General features: G+C 40.2%; 1 protein-coding gene across 1 annotated transcript in view; it reads right to left on the minus strand.

Annotated features, from left to right (window-relative positions):
- Positions 1–23,896, minus strand: part of LOC107781681 (uncharacterized) — an 81,867-nt gene that overhangs the window by 46,211 nt on the left and 11,760 nt on the right. The window contains exons 8-14 of the mRNA XM_075251724.1: positions 20,738–21,162; positions 19,197–19,320; positions 16,785–16,880; positions 16,587–16,658; positions 14,207–14,366; positions 881–1,335; positions 63–526 (exon numbers count right to left, since the gene is read on the minus strand). Of these exons, the coding sequence (XP_075107825.1) occupies positions 63–526; positions 881–1,335; positions 14,207–14,366; positions 16,587–16,658; positions 16,785–16,880; positions 19,197–19,320; positions 20,738–21,162 (1,796 nt within the window). The remainder of the gene's footprint in view (positions 1–62; positions 527–880; positions 1,336–14,206; positions 14,367–16,586; positions 16,659–16,784; positions 16,881–19,196; positions 19,321–20,737; positions 21,163–23,896) is intronic.

The raw sequence follows: 23,896 nt of genomic DNA on the forward strand, positions 1-23,896 counted from the left end.
ATCCACATATGTCACATATATTAGTGATCCATTTTACAAACTCAATTTAGTGTGTTACGAACCTCTCAGATTGGTCAAGAGCGAACTCAAAGAATAACCTATCAGCATCAGGAGTTTGTAACGAGCAACTTTTCAGAGATCTAGATACAGTAGTATCCCTGCCACGATAAAGTATAGAACTTCCAAAGACACACGCTAATACAGCTCTAACTGGGGATAATTTGATGAGATGCTTCACTATATCCAATTGGAGAGGATAAAGAGGTAATTCAACATCCCCTGAGGAAGGGGTGAAAGACCCAGGCTTGGCCTCTCTGCATGAAGGGGATATTACTCTATTTTCAGAGTTATTCTCAGTGTATGTAGGAATTACTGGGATGCAAGCCCAACCATGACCATATCTTGGAGGATAAACTGGAGGCACACAAGCAGAAATCACTTCATGAACAAAATCAGCATTCATAATTTCTGCTGCCTTTTCAGCTGCATCGGTACTGCCTTGCTCAAACACTAGACGAGTTAAAAGCTGCGAGCAAAGTGATGAACAGAAAAGTGAGCAAGTTAAGACCAAACAGAAATAAGAATAATATCATCTTAGCAAATATTTTGTGAGAGCAAGAAAGCTCTAATGCAATATTCTAGACCAAGCATGTTGCTTCCCCTGTCTTTAACTTTATCCTCTCTCAATCAGCTATCTTCTTTGCAAGAGGAGCGGTATTGCTTAGCTAAATACCATAAATGTTACCTCTAAAGAATGTGAGATACTAATAAAATTCAAATCCAGGGTTCTACAACAAAATTTGTTACTAGACTTTCACGTTTTTTGCCAGTTCACACAGTTCCCCGCAATGGTAATAAAAGATGGAAAAAGAAAGCTTACGTCTTTAGGCCATTCATACACTAGTGAGAAGTAGTTGAAGTCATGAGTGGTATCAGTCCCATCAACAATGTCCCCAATGGCAGCAAGGTAGAGAACAAATTGTGATAGAAATGTGGTCATTCTGGAGCTGAACGTCCCGAATAATCTCTTTCCAGTTTCCTTGACATCATAGCCACCAGAAGGTATATTGTTGTCACCAGCTGCTGAAGTTATCGGAAGCTGCTTCAAGGTTTTCAACCCAAGCCCAATAATACCATTTCTGCTGTACAGTAACAATCCTTTCCTGTCAGAACGTGAACCATCCTCCTTAACCTGTTCCCTCTCTGTTTCTTCATCTGCTAAAGCTCTTGCCAAATTGTGGAGCTTACCTAAATTTTTCCAAAGCACCAAAAATTCATATGCATGACTTTTGAGAGAGTAAGTACACGCATACAGAAAAATCCATAAGGATCTCGCTAAACATTCAAGAATAAAACATAATTGAAACATGCAATTACATCAAAAAAGTAGAAGCAATAAAGAGGGAGAGATAGAGACGAAACGCACACGAAGAGGAGGAAGAAAATGAAGGGAGAGAAACAATAAGATAGCCTCACCACTCATTCTATTTAATTCTCCAACGCGCATGTGAGAAGGCACGGGAGAAAATATGATATATTGATATTGTATGTGATGCAATACAAGAGGTGCTATTTATAGCTACTCTATACAAAGGGGATACTACTCCTATTCCAATGTGGGACAATTACATGCTATCTCTAACACTCCCCCTCAAGCCGGAGCATATAAATCATATGTACCGAGCTTGTTACATATATAATCAATGCGAGGACTAGTGAGGGACTTGGTGAAAATATCTGCAAGTTGATCATTCGATCTCACAAACTTCGTAGTAATATCTCCTGAGAGTATCTTTTCTCTGACGAAGTGACAATCAATTTCAATGTGTTTAGTTCTCTCATGAAACACCGGATTTGATGCAATATGAAGTGCAGCTTGATTATCGCACACAAGTTCCATCCGACTGATTTCACCAAATTTCAACTCCTTGAGCAATTGTTTGGTCCAGACTAGTTCACATGTTGCCATAGCCATTGCTCGGTATTCTGCTTCTGCACTAGACCGAGCAACTACATTCTGTTTCTTACTTTTCCAGGACACCAAATTTCCTCCTACTAAAACACAATATCCAGACGTAGAACGTCTATCAGAAGGTGATCCTGCCCAATCAGCATCCGAGTACCCAACGATCTGCTCATGACCTCGATCCTCAAACAGTAATCCTTTACCTGGAGCCGATTTTATATACCGGATAATGCGGACAACTGCATCCCAATGACTATCACAGGGAGAATTCATAAACTGACTTACAACACTCACAGGATAAGAAATGTCGGGCCTAGTCACTGTGAGATAATTTAATTTACCAACCAGCCGCCTATAGCTTGCAGGATCGCTAAGCGGCTCCCCCTGTCCAGGCAGAAGTTTAGAATTCGGATCAATCGGCATGTCAACAGGTCTGCAACCTGTCATCCCTGTTTCCTCAAGAATGTCTAACACATATTTCCTTTGAGAAAAAACAATACCTGAGCTAGATTGAGCAACCTCAATACCTAGAAAGTACTTCAATCTGCCTAGATCCTTAGTTTGAAAGTGCTGGAAGAGATGCTGCTTCAGATTAGTAATACCATCTTGATCATTGCCCGTAATAACAATATCATCAACATAGACTACCAGATAAATACATAGACTTGAAGCAGAGTGGCAATAAAACACAGAGTGATCAGCTTCACTACGAGTCATGCCAAACTCCTGGATAACCGTGCTGAACTTACCAAACCAGGCTCGAGGAGACTGCTTTAGACCATAAAGTGACCGACGCAAGCGACATACAAGGCCACGAGACTCCCCTGAGCAATAAAACCAGGTGGTTGCTCCATATAAACCTCATCCTCAAGATCACCATGAAGAAAGGCATTCTTAATGTCCAACTGATAGAGGGGCCAATGACGAACTGCAGCCATGGGTAGAAAAAGGCGAACTGATGCCACTTTAGCCACTGGAGAGAAGGTATTACTGTAATCCAGCCCAAATATTTGAGTGTATCCTTTGGCAACAAGACGTGCCTTAAGTCGATCAATCTGGCCATCGGGACCAACTTTGACTGCATAAACCCAACGACAACCAACGGTAGATTTACCTGAAGGAAGAGGAACAAGCTCCCATGTACCACTTGTATGTAAAGCAGACATCTCGTCACTCATAGTCTGTCGCCATCCTGGATGAGACAATGCTTCACCTGTAGACTTAGGGATGGAAACCGAGGACAATGAAGATATAAAAGCATAATGGGGAGATGACAGACGATGATAACTCAAACCAACATAATGAGGATTAGGGTTTAGTGTGGTCCGTATACCTTTTCGAAGTGCAATCGGTGTACTAGGAGCAGGATCCGCAGTAGGAGCCGTGTCAGGTGCAGGACGAGAACCAGATGGGCCTGATGTAGGGCGCGAACGACGATGATAAGTCAAGAGTGGTGTTCCTGTGGCTGGGGAACTAGGAGGGATAACACTGGACTCCTCAAAAGTTGGTATGGGTGAAACCTCTGTGGTTGAAGGTGGAGGAGGATTACTAAACTCCTCAAAAGTCGGTATAGGTAAGACCTCAGATATGTCATGGTGGTCAGCAGAAGTGACATCAGTTGTGAAGAAAGGTTTAGACTCGAAAAATGTGACGTCAGCTGACATAAGGTACCTATGAAGATCAGGTGAATAACAACGATATCCCTTCTGAACACGAGAATAACCAAGGAAGACACACTTGAGAGCACGAGGAGCTAACTTATCTTTCCCAGGGGCTAAGTTATGAACAAAACATGTGCTCCCAAAAACCCGAGGTGGAAGAGGGTATAAGGCTGACTGGGGAAACAATATTGAATGTGGAATCTGACCCTTGATGGGAGATGAAGGCATCCTATTAATCAAATAACAAGCTGTGAGAACTGTATCGCCCCAAAAACACAGCGGAACACGAGACTCAATTAGAAGTGTGCGAGTAGTCTCAATAAGGTGCCTATTCTTTCTTTCTGCAAACCCATTTTGCTGAGGGGTATAAGGACAAGATGTCTGATGAATAATTCCATGAGAAGACATAAACTGCTGAAACTGAGAAGATACATATTCTAAGGCATTATCACTGCGAAAAATGCGGATAGAGACACCAAATTGGTTTTTGATTTCAGCACAAAAACTCTGGAATATAGAGAATAACTCAGAGCGATCTTTCATTAAGAAAAGCCAAGTACGTCTTGAGTAATCATCAATAAAGCTAACAAAATAACGAAATCCCAAGGTTGAACTGACTCTACTAGGACCCCATATATCAGAATGAACCAAGGAGAAAACAGACTCTGCATGACTCTCAACACTACGCGTAAAGGAAGCTCGGGTATGTTTCCCAAGCTGACACGACTCACAATCTAATCTAGACAAACTGGATAAACTAGGCACCATCTTTTGAAGTTTGGATAAACTCGGATGTCCTAAACATCTGTGGATTAGATCTGGAGGATCTGTAACTAGACATGTTGTGGAAGGACTGAGCGAGTTAAGGTAGTAAAGACCTTCTGATTCACGACCTGTACCAATTGTCCGTCCCGTACTGCGGTCCTGCATAATAAAAGAATCATCAATAAAATATATACCACAATTGAGGGCACGAGTCAAACGACTAACAGATGCAAGACTAAAAGGACAACCAGGAATATAAAGAACGGAATCTAGGGTGATAGAAGACAATGGGTTGGCTTGTCCAACTCCTTGTGCCTTAGTTTGACATCCATTGGCTAAAGTAACAGTAGGAAGAGACTGTGAATATACAATATTCGACAAAAGTGATTTATTACCAGAGATATGATCAGAAGCGCCCGAGTCCATGACCCATGGTCCAAGAGTACTAGACTGGGAAACACAAGCAAAAGAATTACCAGCAATAGGAGTGTCAGTCTGGGCAACTGAGGCTACTTGTGGAGATGTTTGCTTACTTGCTCGATACTGAAGGAGCTCATTATATTCTTCTTTAGACACAGAAAAGCCCTGGTTACCTGTAGTCTCGCTCTGAGCAACGTAGGCATTTTTGGGTGGACGGCCATTTAAGGAATAACACATTTCGCGAGTGTGTCCAAGTTTGTGACAATAAGAACACTTGGGTCTAGACCTCCCAAAACGACCGCCTCCTCGTCTATTCTCCATAGCTTGAGATGCTCGAACATCCACTGTCTGGGATGCAAGAACAGAGGAATCAAGTATCTGTGATGAAATCACTGGGTGACTTGGTGCTGCAGCAAGGCGAAGTAATCGAGAGAATAATTCATCAACTGTAGGGACAGTCGGACTCGCCAAAATCTGGTCTCGTACTGAATCAAGATCATGAGGAAGTCCAGCGAGTGTAAGAACTAGAAACATTTTCTGTCGCTGCTCTTGTTGTTTTGACACACTAGCAGAAACTGGCATCAATGTCTCAAATTCCTCCATGACTGCCTGTACCTGACCCAAGTAAGTAGACATATCTAATTCTTGCTTCTTTAAGTTTGTCATCCGTGATATCACATCATAGAAGCGAGATATATCATTAGTGTATAACGTACGAGCCTTTTTCCAAACCAAATAACATGTCTGGAATGGCCGAAACAAAGGCATCAACTTAGAATCAATAGAACGCCACAAGATGCTACATAATTGAGCATCAATTTTTGCCCAAAGCGGTATCGCCTTTTCATCTCCTTCGCTAGACTGTTTAATCAGATGATCTTGCACACCTTGACCTTTACACCACAACTCGACAGATGAAGCCCAAGCCAAGTAGTTTGAACCTCCCATTAAAGGTTCCGAGGTAATCATAACATTAGAGTTTCCAGAACTCATGCTTTTAGACCCAAAAACATCAATTCCCAAAGACATCTTGTAAATTATTACCAAATAAGAGAAATAATCAACTGTAATCCACTGAAAATAGAGTAAGGAACACTGGACCAGAATAGTAAACTACTGTAGCAGTTGGAAAGTTACTGTTGCAGTCGGAAAATATTCAAAGTGGTCGGAATGAAATAAAAACAGTAGGGATAGGATCGGAATTACCAGAAGACCCAACTGTTCTGAAGGAACTTTTTCAAAAAATGGCCGGAAGTCAACTTTTTGAAATCACTATTCACGCCGGAAAAATAAAAAAGTGGTCGGAATTTGGTGTAACCTGGATGGGTAGGCTCGGAATTGCAAGGGAAACAATCTGTCTTGAAGAGTCGTCGCCAAAAAATGGCCGGAAGGTGGCCCACGCAACGTTGGAACTTCGCCGGAGAATTTTCTTTGGACAGCTACAGTACCGCCGGAGATTTTCACTAGGATTTGGTCGCCGGACAGTGACTACTCTTGTGGTAGTGTTGGATTTTGTGCACAACACTGACCGAGACAAAGCAGACGCAAAACAACTTTGAAAGTCGCCGGAAAAAAAAGGGTTTCGATGACTGATTTTACTTCCCGGAATCGCTGGAATTTATGCACAGCGATAAATCTCTCACGATAGCTCTGATACCATGTGAGAAGGCACGGGAGAAAATATGATATATTGATATTGTATGTGATGCAATACAAGAGGTGCTATTTATAGCTACTCTATACAAAGGGGATACTACTCCTATTCCAATGTGGGACAATTACATAGCTATCTCTAACACTCCCCCTCAAGCCGGAGCATATAAATCATATGTACCGAGCTTGTTACATATATAATCAATGCGAGGACTAGTGAGGGACTTGGTGAAAATATCTGCAAGTTGATCATTCGATCTCACAAACTTCGTAGTAATATCTCCTGAGAGTATCTTTTCTATGACGAAATGACAATCTCCGGTTAAAATGTCTTGAAGAGCTGGAGGCTTATCCTGAAATTGTCAGACAGGTTTTCCAATTATTAACTCGATATTAGTATTCTGAAGCACGGAAAAGGGGACTACCATTGACCCAAACCAGAGATGCTACATCAAGCATTCTGATGATATTTTTTTACTCGGGCGTAGCACAAATTTGATAAAAGCTGTGTATAAGGAAGAGAAATAATTAGTAGCATAAAAAAATGAGGAAAGCAACAGAGAGGTGGAGACAAGGTGTCCTCAGGTTACAAGAAAAGTAAAGTAACTATAAAATGAATCTCGGCGGATCTCTTTAAAAATGGTTAAAGCTATTACTAAATAATCCTACAACGATGCAACATATAGAATCACGAAAACTAGTGTCCAAAACTTATGCTGGAGCAATTCTCTTTCTCAAAAAGTAAATGCACTACATAATTCGAGCTTTGTGCACTTTCAAGTGTATTCCTTCTTTAATGCTATCAAGAAACTTATGAGAAAAGAGCAAAAACTGATATTGGCAAATCTGAAAGAGCCTTAGCGCATCTTTCATTTGTTGTCACTAAAGAAGGCAAGAGTTGTGAACATCAAAGACTTTACCTATAAGGTGGCTGCTCTCCTTTAAAATTTAAAAATTAGATAACATGATGTCAACGTTTCAGAACACTTTTGTGGAAGGCAGAAATATTAGGTGCAGGCACTGGTTGCGAACAAGTCAGTTGCATCCAGGATAAGGGGTGGGAATGGGATCTATAATGCAAATTAGACCTGGAGAAGGCCTACAACCTGTTAACTGTGGCTTTCCGGACACTTTTTTATTTTAGAATGTGGCTTTCCAGACACTTTTCTGGAGAGAATAGGGTAAGGAGAAGAGTGGATAGTGGATCTGTATTTGTATATCTACAATGAAGTTTTCAATTGAGGTCAGTGGAAATTCCACTTTCTTCGAGAGAACAACGGTCCTATGACAAGGCGATCCTCCATCACCCATGTTGCTCATTTGTGTCAGAGAAGCACTAAGCAAATGATGGAGCAGCATGGGAAGATATTTGAGTGGATTCACAGCAAGGAGAGAAAGACAAGATAGTGGTGTCCCATTTGCAAGATAGTTTACAGGTGTCTCATTTTTTACTCGTTTTCTCTTTGTGGATGATACACCTGTGTTGTAATGATGCAGAGACGAACCAGCTTCACCATCTAAGGCCAAATTGTTAAGGTTTCAAGCGGTTTCAAGATTGAGGACAAATCTAAGAAATTAAAGATAATTCTAATGGAAAAGAAAATCATTAGGCAGAGGCTCTTAACTGTAAGGTTGGCTCTCTTCCAGTAATTTAATGGGGTTTTCCTTTTGGGTGCAACAAACAAGGGCAGTACAATATGAAACCTGGTAGTTGAGAAGTTTTAAAAGAGGCTTGCTGGATGATAAAAGAGAGATTTATCAAAGATAGGAAAAGGATACTGATAAAGAGCATGTTGTCTGTATTCTAGCATACTACATGTCACTACTACACATATCAGCTGGCACAAAGATTGGAGAAGATACAAATACGATCGGACAGGTTGGACGTGAAAAAGTACCTTCTTGTTAATCATTTAGATCAATGAAGATAGAAGTCTTGCGATTAGGGATTTAAGAGTTTCTAATAAAGCCTTATTAGGAAAATGGTGACAAAGTTTTGGTGGACGAGCAAGCACTGTGGAGGCAGACAAAGAGTTAGGGGAACAAACCAGACCATAAAACCATTACGGTGGCGCTAGGGAAGAGTATAATAAAAGGGTGGAAATAATTCTAAAGAAATATGAAATTGAGAGCAGGGAATTGAGCCAAAATCATCTTTTGGAAGCAAAAAAAATTGGTGCAGTTAGCCCCTTTTGTGGAACTTCTCCATCCATTTACAATATCTCAAGCTAGTGAAAACTTGTAGTTTGCCAGGTTTGCAATGAATGGTGTGGTGAAGTTTATGGGGTCTACTACAACAACAACTACAACAACAAACTTAGTGTAATCCCATAAAGTCGGGTCTGGGAAGGATGAGTATAGGCAGACCTTATCCCTACCTTGTGAAGGTAGAGAGGTTGTGCCTGATAGACCCCCCGGCTCAAGGTAAAAGTGAAAAAGCGGCAGACACAATACCTACTTACATCGCAATACTGTTAGATATAGATATGTAGTTGTCCCACATTGGAATAGGTGTAGTATGCCCTTTGTATAGAGTAGCTATAAATTAGCACATCTTGTATTGCATTAGACACACAATATCAATATATCATATTTTCTCCCGTGCCTTCTCACATGGTATCAGAGCAATCGTGAGAGATTTATCGCTGTGCATAAATTCCAGCGACTCCGGGAAGGAAAATCAGTTGACCGGAAGCCTTTTTCCGGCAGGTCTGCCGCAAGTAAAAAAAAAGCCATTTTTCGTCAGTGTTGTGCAAAAACCAACACCACCACGAAGTAGATCAGGCTCCGGCAACCAACCCATAAAAAAATCTCCGTCAGAATACCCTCCATGCGCCGCCACTCGCCACCGGAAGAAAATTTTCCGGCGAAGTTCCGACGTCGCGTGGGCCACCTTCCGGCCATTTTTTGGCGACGACTCTTCGGGACAAATTGTTCCCCTTGCAATTCCGGACCTAATCCACTATCCTTTAGGACATCCAAGTTTATCCAAACTTCAGAAGATGGTGCCTAGTTTATCCAGTTTGTCTACATTAGATTGTGAGTCGTGTCAGCTTGGGAAACATACCCGAGCTTCCTTTCTGCGTAGTGTTAAGAGTCATGCAGAGTCTGTTTTCTCCTTAGTTCATTCTGATATATGGGGTCCTAGTAGAGTCAGTTCAACCTTGGGATTTCGTTATTTTGTTAGTTTCATTGATGATTACTCAATATGTACTTGGTTTTTCTTAATGAAAGATCGTTCTGAGTTATTCTCTATATTCCAAGAGTTTTTGTGCTGAAATAAAAAATCAATTTGGTGTCTCTATTCGCATTTTTCGCAGTGATAATGCCTTAGAATATGTATCTTCTCAGTTTCAGCAGTTTATGACTTCCCATGGAATTATTCATCAGACATTTTGTCCTTGTACCCCTCAGCAAAATGGGGTTGCAGAGAGAAAGAATAGGCACCTTATTGAGACTGCTCGCACACTTCTAATTCAATCTCGTGTTCCATTGCGTTTTTGGGGCGATGCAATTCTCACAGCTTGTTATTTGATTAATAGGATGCCTTCATCTCCCATCAAGGATCAGATTCCGCATTCAGTATTGTTTCCCCAGTCAGCCTTATACCCTCTTCCACCTCGTGTTTTTGGGAGCATATGTTTTGTTCATAACTTAGCCCCTGGGAAAGATAAGTTAGCTCCTCGTGCTATAAAGTGTGTCTTTCTTGGCTATTCTCGTGTTCAGAAGGGATATCATTGTTATTCACCTGATCTTCGTAGGTACCTTATGTCAGCTGACGTCACATTTTTTGAGTCTAAACCTTTCTTTGCTTCTGCTGACCACCATGATATATCTGAGGTCTTACCTATACCGACCTTTGAGGAGTTTCCTATAGCTCCTCCTCCACCTTCGAACACAGAGGTTTCACCCATACTAACCATTGAGGAGTCTAGTGTTGTTCCTCCTAGTTCCCCAGTCACAGGAACATCACTCTTGACTTATCATCGTCGTCTGTGCCCTACATCAGGCCCAACTGGTTCTCGTCCTGCACCTGACCCTGCTCCTACTGCGGACCTTGCTCCTAGTACACCGATTGCACTTCGAAAAGGTATACGGACCACACTTAACCCTAATCCTCATTATGTTGGTTTGAGTTATCATCGTCTGTCATCTCCCCATTATGCTTTTATATCTTCTTTGTCCTCGGTTTCCATCCCTAAGTCTACAGGTGAACCGTTGTCTCATCCAGGATGGTGACAGGCTATGAGTGACGAGATGTCTGCTTTACATACAAGTGGTACTTGGGAGCTTGTTCTTCTTCCTTCAGGTAAATCTACTGTTGGTTGTCGTTGGGTTTATGCAATCAAAGTTGGTCCCGATGGCCAGATTGATCGACTTAAGGCCTGTCTTGTTGCCAAAGGATATACTCAGATATTTGGGCTCGATTACACTGATACCTTCTCTCCTGTGGCTTAAGATAGCATCAGTCCGCCTTTTTCTATCCATGGCTGCTGTTCGCCATTGGCCCCTCTACCAGCTGGACATTAAGAATGCCTTTCTTCACGGTGATCTTGTGGATGAGGTTTATATGGAGCAACCACCTGGTTTTGTTGCTCAGGGGAGTCTCGTAGCCTTGTATGTCGCTTGCGTCGGTCACTTTATGGTCTTAAGCAGTCTCCTCGAGCCTGGTTTAGTAAGTTCAGCGCGGTTATCTAGGAGTTTAGCATGACTCGTAGTGAAGTTGATCACTCTGTTTTATCAGAACTCTGCTTCAAGTCTATGTATTTATCTGATAGTCTATGTTGATGATATTATTATTACTGGCAATGATCAGGATGGTATTACTAATTTGAAGAAGCATCTCTTCCAGCATTTTCAAACTAAGGATCTAGGCAGATTGAAGTACTTTCTAGGTATTGAGGTTGCTCAATCTAGCTCAGGTATTGTTATTTCTCAAAGGAAATATGCTTTAGACATTCTTGAGGAGACAGGGATGATAGGTTGCAGACATGTTGACACTCTGATGGATCCGAATTCTAAACTTCTGCCTGGACAGGGGGAGCCGCTTAGCGATCCTGCAAGCTATAGGCGGCTGGTTGGTAAATTAAATTATCTCACAGTGACTAGGCCCGACATTTCTTATCCTGTGAGTGTTGTAAGTCAGTTTATGAATTCTCCCTGTGATAGTCATTGGGATGCAGTTGTCCGCATTATCCGGTATATAAAATCGGCTCCAGGTAAAGGATTACTGTTTGAGGATCGAGGTCATGAGCAGATCGTTGGGTACTCGGATGCTGATTGGGCAGGATCACCTTCTGATAGACGTTCTACGTCTGGATATTGTGTTTTAGTAGGAGGAATTTGGTGTCCTGGAAAAGCAAGAAACAGAATGTAGTTGCTCGGTCTAGTGCAGAAGCAAAATATCGAGCAATGGCTATGGCAACATGTGAACTATTCTGAACCAAACAATTGCTCAAGGAGTTGAAATTTGGTGAAATCAGTCAGATGGAACTTGTGTGCGACAATCAAGCTGCCCTTCATATTGCATCAAATCTGGTGTTTCATGAGAGAACTAAACACGTTGAAATTGATTGTCACTTCGTAAGAGAGGAGATACTTTCAAGAGATATTACTACGAAATTTGTGAGGTCGAATGATCAACTTGCAGATATTTTCACCAATTCCCTCACCGGTCCTCGCATTGGTTATATATGTAACAAGCTCGGTACATATGATTTGTATGCTCCGGCTTGAGGGGAAGTGTTAGATATAGATATGTAGTTGCCCCACATTGGAATAGGTGTAGTATGCCCTTTGTATAGAGTAGCTATAAATTAGCACATCTTGTATTGCATTAGACACACATCAATATATTATATTTTCTCTCGTGCCTTCTCACAAATACAATAAAAAGAGATCTGGAATTCAATTATTGAAAAGTGTGAGAAGAAGCTATCAAGATGGAAATCGCAATACCTATCAATGGGGGGTAGGCTAGTTTTAATCAACTCAGCATTAGACTCACTTCCTACTTACACGATGTCTTTGTTCCCAATTCCTGCCGGAATCATACAGAGACTAGACAAACTCAGAAGATCCTTCCTTTGGCAAGGGAATAAGGAGGAAAAGGTCTTCCATTTAGTTAAATGGAAGACCCTCACAATGGCCAAAAAACAAGGTGGTTTAGGAATAAGAAATTTGAAGAATCAAAGCAAGGCTCTTAGAATGAAATGGCTATGGAAATATTCTCAAGAACCTCAAACTTTATGGAGCAAAGTGATCAAAGCTAAGTACGGTGAGGAAAATAACTGGGTGTCAAACAAAGTCAGCACATCATATGGAGTTAATGTGTGGAAATCCATCAGAGAACTTTGGCCTATAATGAAGATTCACTCTTCCATAAGAGTGAACAATGGAAGCAACACATCATTCTGGAATGATAATTTGTTGGGACATGGATGCCTAAAGGAAAGATACCCCGATATGTTTGGTTTGGCACAAAACCAGCGTAGGACAGTAGCTAATATGTGGAGTTATCAAGGATGGGAACTCACTCTTAGAAGACAGTTGAATGACTGGGAGATAACAAGATTAGCTGACCTCTACAAAGAGCTGGAAGCATTTAAAGGATTACAGGAAGGGGTGGATTCACTTTGGTGGCAGAGGCACAACAGAGGGGCCTATCAGGTGAAGGATGCATATAAGATTTTGAATCAAAATGATCTTCATATAGATGCTTGGCCATGAAAGCATATATGGATAACAAAGATTCCATATAAGGTAGCATGTTCTCTTGACTACTAGCAAAGGAGGCTGTATTAACCCAGGATAATCTCATAAAAAGAGGAATTTCTCTGTATTCAAGATGTTTCCTATGTGGGGAAAACGCTGAGACTGTTAGCCATTTATTTCTACATTGCAAGATAACAGACCAACTATGGAAAATCTTTATTAGTTTTAGGGGTATTTCATGGACAATGCCATGCAGGATTAATGAAGTTCTTTATAGTTGGGAAGAAGTTGGTGCTGAAGTAACTAACAGAGATAGATGGAGGACTATCCCGGCTTGTATCTTGTGGACAGTTTGGAGGGAAAGGAATGCTAGATGTTTTGAAGATAGAAGCAACCCAGTACAGAAGATCAAACTCAATTGTATTCTTCTTTTTTGTTTTTGGTGTAAACAGATTTACACAGAAGATACATTGACAATCGTAGACATACTAGGATCTTGCTAGTTGCACACCAGCACATCTACTTACCACCTACTTGTAAATTTGGTTTTCAGTACAACCTATGTACTGATGATGTTATTAATATATACAAAAGTTATCAATTCAAAAACAGACACAACAAGGGCAACTCGGTGCACTAAGCTCCCGCTATGCGCGGGGTTCAGGAAGGATCGGACCACAAGGGTCTATTGTACACGGTTTACCCTGCATTTCTGCAAGAGGTTGTTTCCACGGCTCGAACTCGTGACCTCCTGGTCACATGACAACAACTTTACCAATTACGCCAAAATCAAACCACGGAGACAAACATATAGCAAACAGATCTATAAAAAAGTAAAAGAAATCGAGAAAGAAGAAAAATATTAAGTGCTACTCCATACTTAATCTTCATGTGCTGAAAAAACATTTGGCTAAATAAGAGACATTTGGCATTTAATAGAAGGGAAACGTAGCCATATAGCGCACACACCATACTTAAACCAAGATTATAGTTACAGTACAAGTAAATCAAGGAATCGAGAATTCACCAACTAATGCAACTCCACTCACCTGTTCCAGTTGTTCCTGCAGACGCTTAAGAACGCGCTTGATTACAGATATCATTGCCACTTCACGAATCTGATCCCAGTAGGTTGACCCAATTTTAGGGGAATTACCAGGGTAAATCTCGGACAATATAACTTGAGCCTGCATACCCCAAAGTTCAACTTTAACCATAAATAACATCAATATTGAAGCTATAAACTTCAGCTCAGGAACAGGAATGTGGAAAACATAGGAAAATATATGTTTATTTATTTCAACAGAGGTAGATATCAAAGACAAGCTGGAGATTGATTTATCTCACGCACATCCTGATCTCCCGTTGGGACAGAAGCCTCTTATGCACAATCTTAAAATTCTACATGGTAATAGTTTATTGCATTCTTAGTTTGAAAGGATCACCCAAATAAGTTCTATTGTTATCTAATTTTGATCATATGAGGACTGTGGCTTACACCCATATAGCTCTGCCCTCTCTTACTAATAGCAATCTAGCTCATATATCTTACAATAGTAAGTGGGGATTTGGTAATGCTGGTGCAAGGAAAAGCTACTATTGACTGTCAAGAGCTAAAGCAGTTCAAACAATGGGCCATGCCATCCATGGTTGTGATTGAGGGTTAAAAGATTTCACTTTAAATTTGATTATCCTATGGGACAGAATAGTGATAAAAAGGCAACGATTGATATACACAGATTCCAGTCCAACACGATAAGAACAAAGCATGAAGTTGATGAAACTTTATACAGGAGAAATAGGCTGCAGAATTACTTCACAGACCCTTCATCAAAACTAGAGCTTGGTCGCGTCCTAGCTATGAGAGTAGCAAGTTACTTGTTTCATAGTACTCCAGAAAAGCTTTGGCACATAAGACACCAACTTGAGGAGTGCTTAACAAAGTTGCACGGACTCTTCATTTGTGGTGCCACACCCGTGTCGACACGACACCAACACTAGTATGGATGTGGGATACGTACCGGATATGGTCAATCAACATTGGGTTCTTTTACCACAAATACGGAGAAAGTAGATATTAGAATTGGCATTTTGATTTCTCAAGACAAAAACTACTGTAGATTTCAGTGCCTACCTACAACTTGAGAATAAAAGATTGAATTGCTGCACTCTACAAGCTACATGTAAGTTCTCCACGTAATGTCACATAATTTAGGAATATTTTTATAGCTCTATTTTTTGATATAGATGAATCCCGCACCCGTATCCATACCTCGACTCGTGCCCCCAATCTTAAAATTTAGATCATGAATTATCCAATCTCTAGATCTGCACCCGTATCGGACACCCGAACCCGAGTGCGCTGAGGTTTTTTCTTTTTTTTTTCTTCTGTATAAAATTTTCCATTAAGGGCATTATTGTACATTGCACATTGGTGGGATATGAATAAAACTTAGGATACCATACTAATACAGCTCTTCTTCCAGGTTAGTAGCATATCTTCTTCCACTCCTCCTTTCTCTCTCCTTTTATTATTCAGCCTTAAGATTAACTATCAGTAACTAAAAGAAAAGCTGATATCTAGTCATTATCATCAGCAGCACATACCGCTCCTGATCATAAACCTAAAGCCTGATTTTGGCTTCCCTGAAACGTCCTGTAATAACCAACTTTATGAAATCTTGTATGTTCTTCTTATCACATTGTTGTTATCAGCTTTATGAACTTTCAAGCATCACTAGCCACTTTTCCTAAAATTTTTGTGGTTGAAAGTGGGGGGTGGTTCACGTAGAAGTTTCTCTGGAAAAAGCTCAAGCTTGGTGATTATTCGGAATTCACACGAGCCATCTGGAAGTGTTTTTCGTCGCTTTGTGAAGGAAATAGTCATCCAAGAGCCAAAGCTACAACAAAAGGTAGGTCTTTCAGATTTATAAGCTTCAATTTCAAGGAGTAGACCTGTAGCAACTTATGATACATCAACTTCTTCTACATGTGCAGAAGGCTAGCAAAAGGACTCAATTTCCTTCCGATCGAACCTTCACCTTGATTCAAGAACTCGTAGAAGCAAAATCTTGTTCTTCTCACAATCATCAATCAAAAAGAAACTGAACAGCATACCACGATCTATTTAAATCAATCACACCCGCAATATGCAACAAAACAGTTAAATCCAAATACTTAATGTCAAGACAAAGGATCACCAGACATTATGAGCAATTGGTGAACCGGATGTTCAATGTTCATTAGTTAAGGCACTCCATGATCATATTGTGATTAGAAAGAAGGACAATCCAAATCAAGAAAGAAGATATGGCAAAGACACAAATGATGATAGAACTAGAATAAAAGCAATCATAGAATTGCGATGAATCGTACTATGCAATTCCAAGCACAGTTGTGACACATACCTGACTTAACAGCTTCCAGGATATGTTTGAAGATTTTGCAGAAGTTGCAGCTATATCAATGCACAGGAGAATCTTAAAAGAAAAGGTAAACATGTCAGTCTACAAATTCATCCATGAGAAAACGAGTGGCCATGCTGACATGCATAGAAACATCAAAATGAGGGAAAAGACACCGAGAGGATGAACATGGTGTCTTACAGCTGGTAGAGGACCTAACTGAGCACGTAAAGACGAGAAATCCAGTTCTTGAACCGGGGAAGTCCCATCAGCAGCACGGGAAACAGCATCTTCAACCTGACAAAAGATAATGACAAATATATTTAGAATGTCTACAATCTGAAAGTTGTCTCTGCTACCCATAAAATGAGTTCACTTACTAGACAACCATCCTCATTCTATAAACACACTAACACCGTGCAGCAACATTTAGGATTATCTTAGAGGAGCAATGCATCAAAGCAAATATTTTTGCACTTTGATAAAAAAGAAAGCCTGCATTGTAGAGAATCCTGTTTAATTAAAATCTGTTCATATCAATCAGTATTCACCAAAGTGTTGTTGTAGTTAATATTGCAGCTGATTCTGAAACCATATGAAGCACCAGTCAGGATACTTCTTTCCCATTATCCAAAACGAAAACATAGTCAATCCTTTAAAATCTAAACAACAGGAGCTTACAAGATGTCCATCACAGGAAGAGCGTATCATATCAAGAACCTTAAGCTCACAAAACTGCTCCTAAGTCTCTGATCATTATTAAATAATCTAAAAGGAGACTGGTAATAAGTCATGCCACAACTAAGGCCTAAGCTCAGAAAGCTAACGTCCAACTTCCTGTTTCTTCTTACGCGTCTAACATTAGTTCGATTTCTTCATTCAAAGACAGCAATTATTCACACAGATATGGAAAATCCAACTAAATGCCAGTTAACAACAATAACAGCCCCCTCATAGCTAGCCAGGTGAAACAACCTTTCTCGGAACCCTAGGAATCCATACCAAAAGATACTGAAAAGTGTACTCCTCCCAGACCAGAAGCTTAGGACTTGACAGAAAAGACACAATTATTCCCTGCTCCCCATTTCCATACATCATGGCTAGCCAGCAGAAAACTTTGTTTGTGAAGCTTCTCAATTAAACTATGAAATTTTGTGACCTACCAATAGAGCAAGTTCCTCTGAGACCTCAACTCCCATGGACTTCTCCACCTTGTAGCCATTGTATTTGTTGAACTGACATCTCCTTTTGGCATGAAATCCTGTACATATTTGGAAATGTGATACTCAAATTGTTGTTCCCACGCCACCTTTGTGTGTCTCTAAAAACTTACCCTACTCCCATCACCTACCCTGAATGATACATAACCCAAAAAGCCTCATCCCACCCCTTCAAGGTATTCTTCCAAAGCCCGCATCCATGAGGGAGTGTGATATCTTTAGCCCTCCACCCCCATCAAAAACCCCATATTTCTCCACAATCACCCGCCTTCAAAGTGCATTCTCATCTATCCGTAATCTACGCAACCAATAACCATTAATGCCCTGTTAAAGGCTTTCAAATCTTTGATCCCAAGCCCACCCCAGCACTTTGGTGTTGTGACAGTCTCCCATTTACCAAGTTAAATTTCCTTTCCCCGCTAGAAGTGTCCCATACGAAATGGAGCATTTAACAAAGACATGAAATATGTAAGAATACTTGAAAGGGTATTCTTTATTAACACTTCCTTTCCTCCTTTGAATAGGTATCTCCTTTGCCAACCCGCAAGTCTTCTTTCAACGCTATCAATCACCGGGTTCCAAACAGTTTGGTCGCTATAAGATGCTCCAAGTGGTAATTCGAAAAGTAGTAGGAAGCGCCCCCACCTTGCAATTCCAAATTTGTGCTAATGCCTCTATATTTTCCACCTCACCAACTAGGATGATTTTGCATTCTCTCTAAGAAGGATTTTTAGACCAGACACCACGTGGAACCATGTCAACACTTGTCTCAAGTACTCCAACTAAGCCATGCCGAGCTCTAATAAAAACTTTGAATATGTACAATAATATTAGAATGGGTCTGAGATTAGATCTTTCAACATACAAATAGTCTTGTGCCACCCACTTTACCTATTTACACGTTACGTGAGCTTTTCTCTGGGCTAAGAGTTTTTGAAAGGAGAACCAATCAGCTTAGAGACAAGCATTCCTGTCTACTCAAGGAGATCAGAATAGCAATGGATTTATAACATTCATTTCATCAACTTGCCAGCCCCCATTCCCTTATATGATAAGCACTTACCCTTATTTCAAAATATCAGAAGTTCAAGCTCCCATATTTTCTGAGTTTCTCTTTGATTCTTTCTTATGCAAATCCAGCTAAAGGATATTGAAGAACCAAGAGACTTAATTTTATCATTTCTGGCCCAGATTTAAAGACCCACAAAATCAAAATACAGCAGTCCAAAAACATGAAAACCAGTAGCTAACAGTATCACAGAATTATTGTAAAAGAAAAAACTAGCCACCAACTATATCCAATTTTAGGGACAAACTAGAAAATATATGTAAAATACATAGAAGTTCCAGCACGGGATATGATACACATACAATCAGCAGATAAGGAACATACAGATGCTCTTCCAAAGGCGCTATCTACCCATTCAGCCAGCTCTAGTGTAGCTTTGTCTTCTGGAGGCAAAGAGAAACGGTTGACAGCCTCTTCTCCAATATCATACTTTGCCCTTTGCATACAGCTGCATCAACACAATTAAAAATATATTGCTTAAGCCAAAAATTGGCCTCACATCTGTAGGTGATAAGAGTGCAGGTTAAGGAGCAGCTTGATAACCTAATTTAGCACTTAACCCCGTAGTCCTGATTTATATGTACAAGGGAAAGCAATGGAAACAAAGTTGCAATGGCATCAGATTGTACTCCTCAACTCTTTCCTAGGACGGGTATATCTATAACGAATTTTAGGATGCAAACTAGTCCAAACCCGAATTTGGTACACAAACTTAACTTGGGTTCTAAATGTAATGATAATGGCAAAATGACATGTCGAAGAATCTAAATATCCAAATGAAAACTTTAAAAAACAATGATTGGGATGCTGAAGACATCTATAAATCCCATTGGATGCCTCTTCATAATAGATACGAGATACTATTAACCCAGTCAAATATAAGAGTGTCAAATATTTGACTCTGATATCGTATGAAATACTCTAAGAATCCAACCGCAACTTCAAGCCAATGGTTGGAAAGGCACAAGATTATTTTTGTTATAAGGCTAATATCATTAATCATGCGAAAAGTTCCTACATACAAGCAATATATAGTACAAGACTATTATAGGCCACTTTGTACGTTATATCCAATGTGTGACGCTATATAACTGAATATGACCAAATCTCTAGAACGCTAAATTCCTTAATGATTATAACATGGGAAAGAATGGAGGAGACTTACAATGGGAGGGAGAGAGCTGAGATAGGCAAGTTGATGTTCGACTGAACTAAGGGCTGAAAGGTAAGGGTTAACACTAGAGGCCCAGCAGGAAAGGCAACAGTGGAAACTAAGGGGATGGGGACTCACAATGCAAGGATAGAAATTAAATGAGGTGGAGGATAAGAGATATCCCCAAAAACAGGAAAAAGGTTAAGGCAATATGGTAACGATATCATCCCAGTGCGATACAACCCTACATTGACATGACAATTCTGCCAGAGCATCAAACGGATAAATTCAACCCATTGCTGTAAAATCAAAACTAAGATTCAAATTATCTTTCCAGCATAAAAATTAAAATGTTTAACCATTATCTAAAAGGAAAAACATTTAAGATTAGATATAATGCAGGCACGCCAAGAACTCTCAAGGCAACAAGAGATACAACTACTGGCCTGTAAACAAGAGACACAGATTTAGAAAGAGCTACCTTCAACCCTAAATATTTCTAGGTAGTAGTAAATTGATAGAGAGGTACACTCTTTCTGAGAAAAATTTTATAATGCATTCCCAATAATCAAAAATGAAATAAGAGAAGGCATACAGTGAGGACAGCTAGAACAAAACTTTTTCTAAGGTTTTTGACTCAGTTGTCTGGAAACAAAAGGGCATTTCTAAATTATATGCATTAAAACGACAAAGTAGAAACATTAGTACTTACAGGTTTAGCAGTTTGGATGGGGCTGCACGTAATATCGTAAGAGCCTCCCTCCATCTCCACTGTCTTTCAGAGAATGGCAGAAGGCACTGCAAAATTGACAAACGCCATTCCCAATCCTCAATAAATCTTTTGGCATTCATAATTCTCCATTCTATGGCTTCTTTGATACCAGCAGACATATTTACTTCCCCGTTATTCTCCTTCTCTGAGTTTGATGATGGTAGATATTGCCGCAATATATCTAATAGTTGCCCTATAAACATTACAACGGTCTTATTTCGCCCATCATGAGTTGCATCCTCCAATTGTTGCCCCCTCGATATATTCGATGATTCAGATGAGCTGCTTGATGAAGCACAAGGTGTCAAATTGAGAGAAAGGCCATCCATATGCAGAAGAGAGATGATAATGTTCACCATCAGTATCTGTGATTGCATGGGGGAAAAAAGCCCTTTGCTGTAAGTAATACAAAGACTAATAAAACAAATGCAAGGGGCAAGACGGAAATAGCAAACTTCAGAAATCATTCCTCCAACTTTGGAGATCAAAAATCAAACCACAGTCCACACAAAAGAAAACTTCTGTCATTGCAATAGTATCACAAATCATTCAATGGAAGTTGTTTGTTTTCAGTACCACCTTCACTCAACTGGGAGAAAAATATTTCTGAGGCTAGCATGTAGCTTCTCCAAAATACTTCTGTCAAACTTAGCAATCTCCAGAATAACAATTTAAGATATAATTAAAAAAATGAACAGGAAACTAATGGGTCAGCAACCTCACTGTGACATAATATGCTCCCTCAACTTAGCATATTGCTCTTCTACCTCTGTATGACCACATCCTCACCTTAATTTCAACATAAAAGCAATACAATACCGAGTCTGCGTTCCTGGTATTCCGCTAATATTCTCCAATATTCTTAATTTTGCCACAACCTCATGTAACTGATGTTAATGTTCAGCCCAAATGAGCTGAAAACCTGTTGCATCTAAGCTGGAGAAAGGCCAGCCTCAGAAAGCGCAGGGCACCAACCACCAAGGTAAGTGCATTTCTGAGTATTGGGGTTATTTGGCGCTCCTACATGCTAGCCCTAACATCCAAATCCAAGGATTTTGCCTAGGATCTTCATCTCTCTCTAGAAGCTTAAAAGTTGAAAATTTCAAAATTTGTCGTCAAGAGGTAATCCCACTACCCGGTCTAGGTGATTATGAGTGGAATTCTAATTTGATTGAAATATTACTTAAAACCTTTTTTCTTTGGATGAAGTAAGGTGTTTCATTAATAAAAGGCATCAAGAAGATGCAAAGTTACAAAAGAACAGAAGCACTAGAGCAAAAAAATACTAGTTTGTTAGCCCCTTTACATCAAAACATCAGGGAACTAACAAAATCAAAAAATGATCAAAGCTAATTACATGAGTTAAGTTAGTCCAGCAAAAAAGGTTAATCAGACATCTAGCTTTAAGAGAGTGAGTTGGAGTTGAGATTCCATCAAAACATCTATGATTCCTTTCATTCCATAAGCACCAAAAAATAACTGCAGGGATCATCACCCAAATTTTCTTGATGGTCTTTTCAACTCTCCATAGGCTCCAGCTTGCATATGCTTCACCAACATGCCGTGGCATGACCCATTGAATGCCAAAGAGAGAATAGAACATATTCCATAGTTCGTTGGCCACTCTACAATGCAAAAACAGATGGTTGACCGACTCGGAGCTGCTTTGACACATATAGCATCTATTTACCAATTTAAAACCCCGTCTGTTGAGATTGTCTTGTGTTAAACATGCTTTCTTAAGCGCAATCCAGCTGAAGCAGATGACCTTTGTAGGCATTTTGGTCTTCCAGATTTGCTTCCACGGCCAGGAATCAATTATCTGACTCTGAGAACTTAAAAACTGGTAGCATTCCTTCACAGTGAAAAGTTTGTTGTCTCCCCAACTTAGTCTGTCAGCTTTGGTTTCATCAATGGTGCACCTCTCCAAACTAGCTAGTAATTCTAACACACTATCTAACTCCCAATCTTGAACACATCTTCTGAATAATACATTCCAACTATTTCCACATCTGTTTTGAGCAATAGAGGAATTCTTATCTTGGGCAATCTGGGATAAATTTGGGTAGACCTCCATGAGGGGAATATTGTTTAACCATTTATCCTTCCAGAAACTAATGTTCAAACCATTCCCAACCCTGAAAGATACTTGCTCAAAGAATTCATTTCCCAACTTGCTGATGTGCTGCCAAGGGCCAACCCCATGAGATGACGTAGATGTATTTTGTTCTCCAGTTGTCCCTTCTACCATGTTTAGCAAGAATTACTTCTTTCCAAAGGCTTGACTCATCTGTACCGAACCTCCATAGCCATTTCATGAGCAGACTTTTGTTGTGCGAGGCCAAGTCTCTAATACCCAGCCCTCTATTGCTTTTTGATTGTGTGACTTTGGACCACTTGACGAGATGGTATTTGTGGGAGCTGTTGTTTCCTTCCCAGAGAAAGTCTAGCCTGATCTTCTCTAGTTTCTTAAGAACCTTGCTAGGGATGGGAAATAATGACATGTAGTAAGTGGGGATGCTATCAAGGACACTATTGATGAGAGTTAGTCTCCCTCCCATGGAGAGATACTGCATCTGCCAAGCTGCCAATCTCTTTTCAAACTTTCCAATGATCCCATTCCAGATTTCAGCGTTCTTGTATTTGGCACCAAGAGGGAGACCTAGATAGGTGGTGGGAAATGACCCAATTGTACAACCCATAATGTTGGACATTTCTTCTAGGTTAGGCACATCATTGACCAGGTACATGACACTTTTCGACATTTTGATATGCAGACCTGATAGTGCTTCAAAGAGGAGAAGTGTCAAATTCAAATACGGAAGTGGTGATGTAGCAGGCTCACAAAAGATGAGTGTATCATCAGCATATAGCAAATGTGACACTGTGACCGAGTTTCCGATGTTAGTACCCACTTTGAAGCCCTGAATCCACTGCAATTGATTGGCCTTATCCAACATTTTGCTCAGTCCTTCCATTGCTATAATGAACAAAAAAGGGGAGAGGGAATCTCCTTGCCTGATCCCTTTTTGAGGAGAGAAGAAACCCACTGGACCCCTATTGACTGTCACTGAGTATTTCAGAGTTGAGATGCTGAAT

This window comes from Nicotiana tabacum, chromosome 1 (genome assembly GCF_000715075.1).
Source record: "Nicotiana tabacum cultivar K326 chromosome 1, ASM71507v2, whole genome shotgun sequence".
Lineage (NCBI taxonomy): Eukaryota > Viridiplantae > Streptophyta > Magnoliopsida > Solanales > Solanaceae > Nicotiana > Nicotiana tabacum.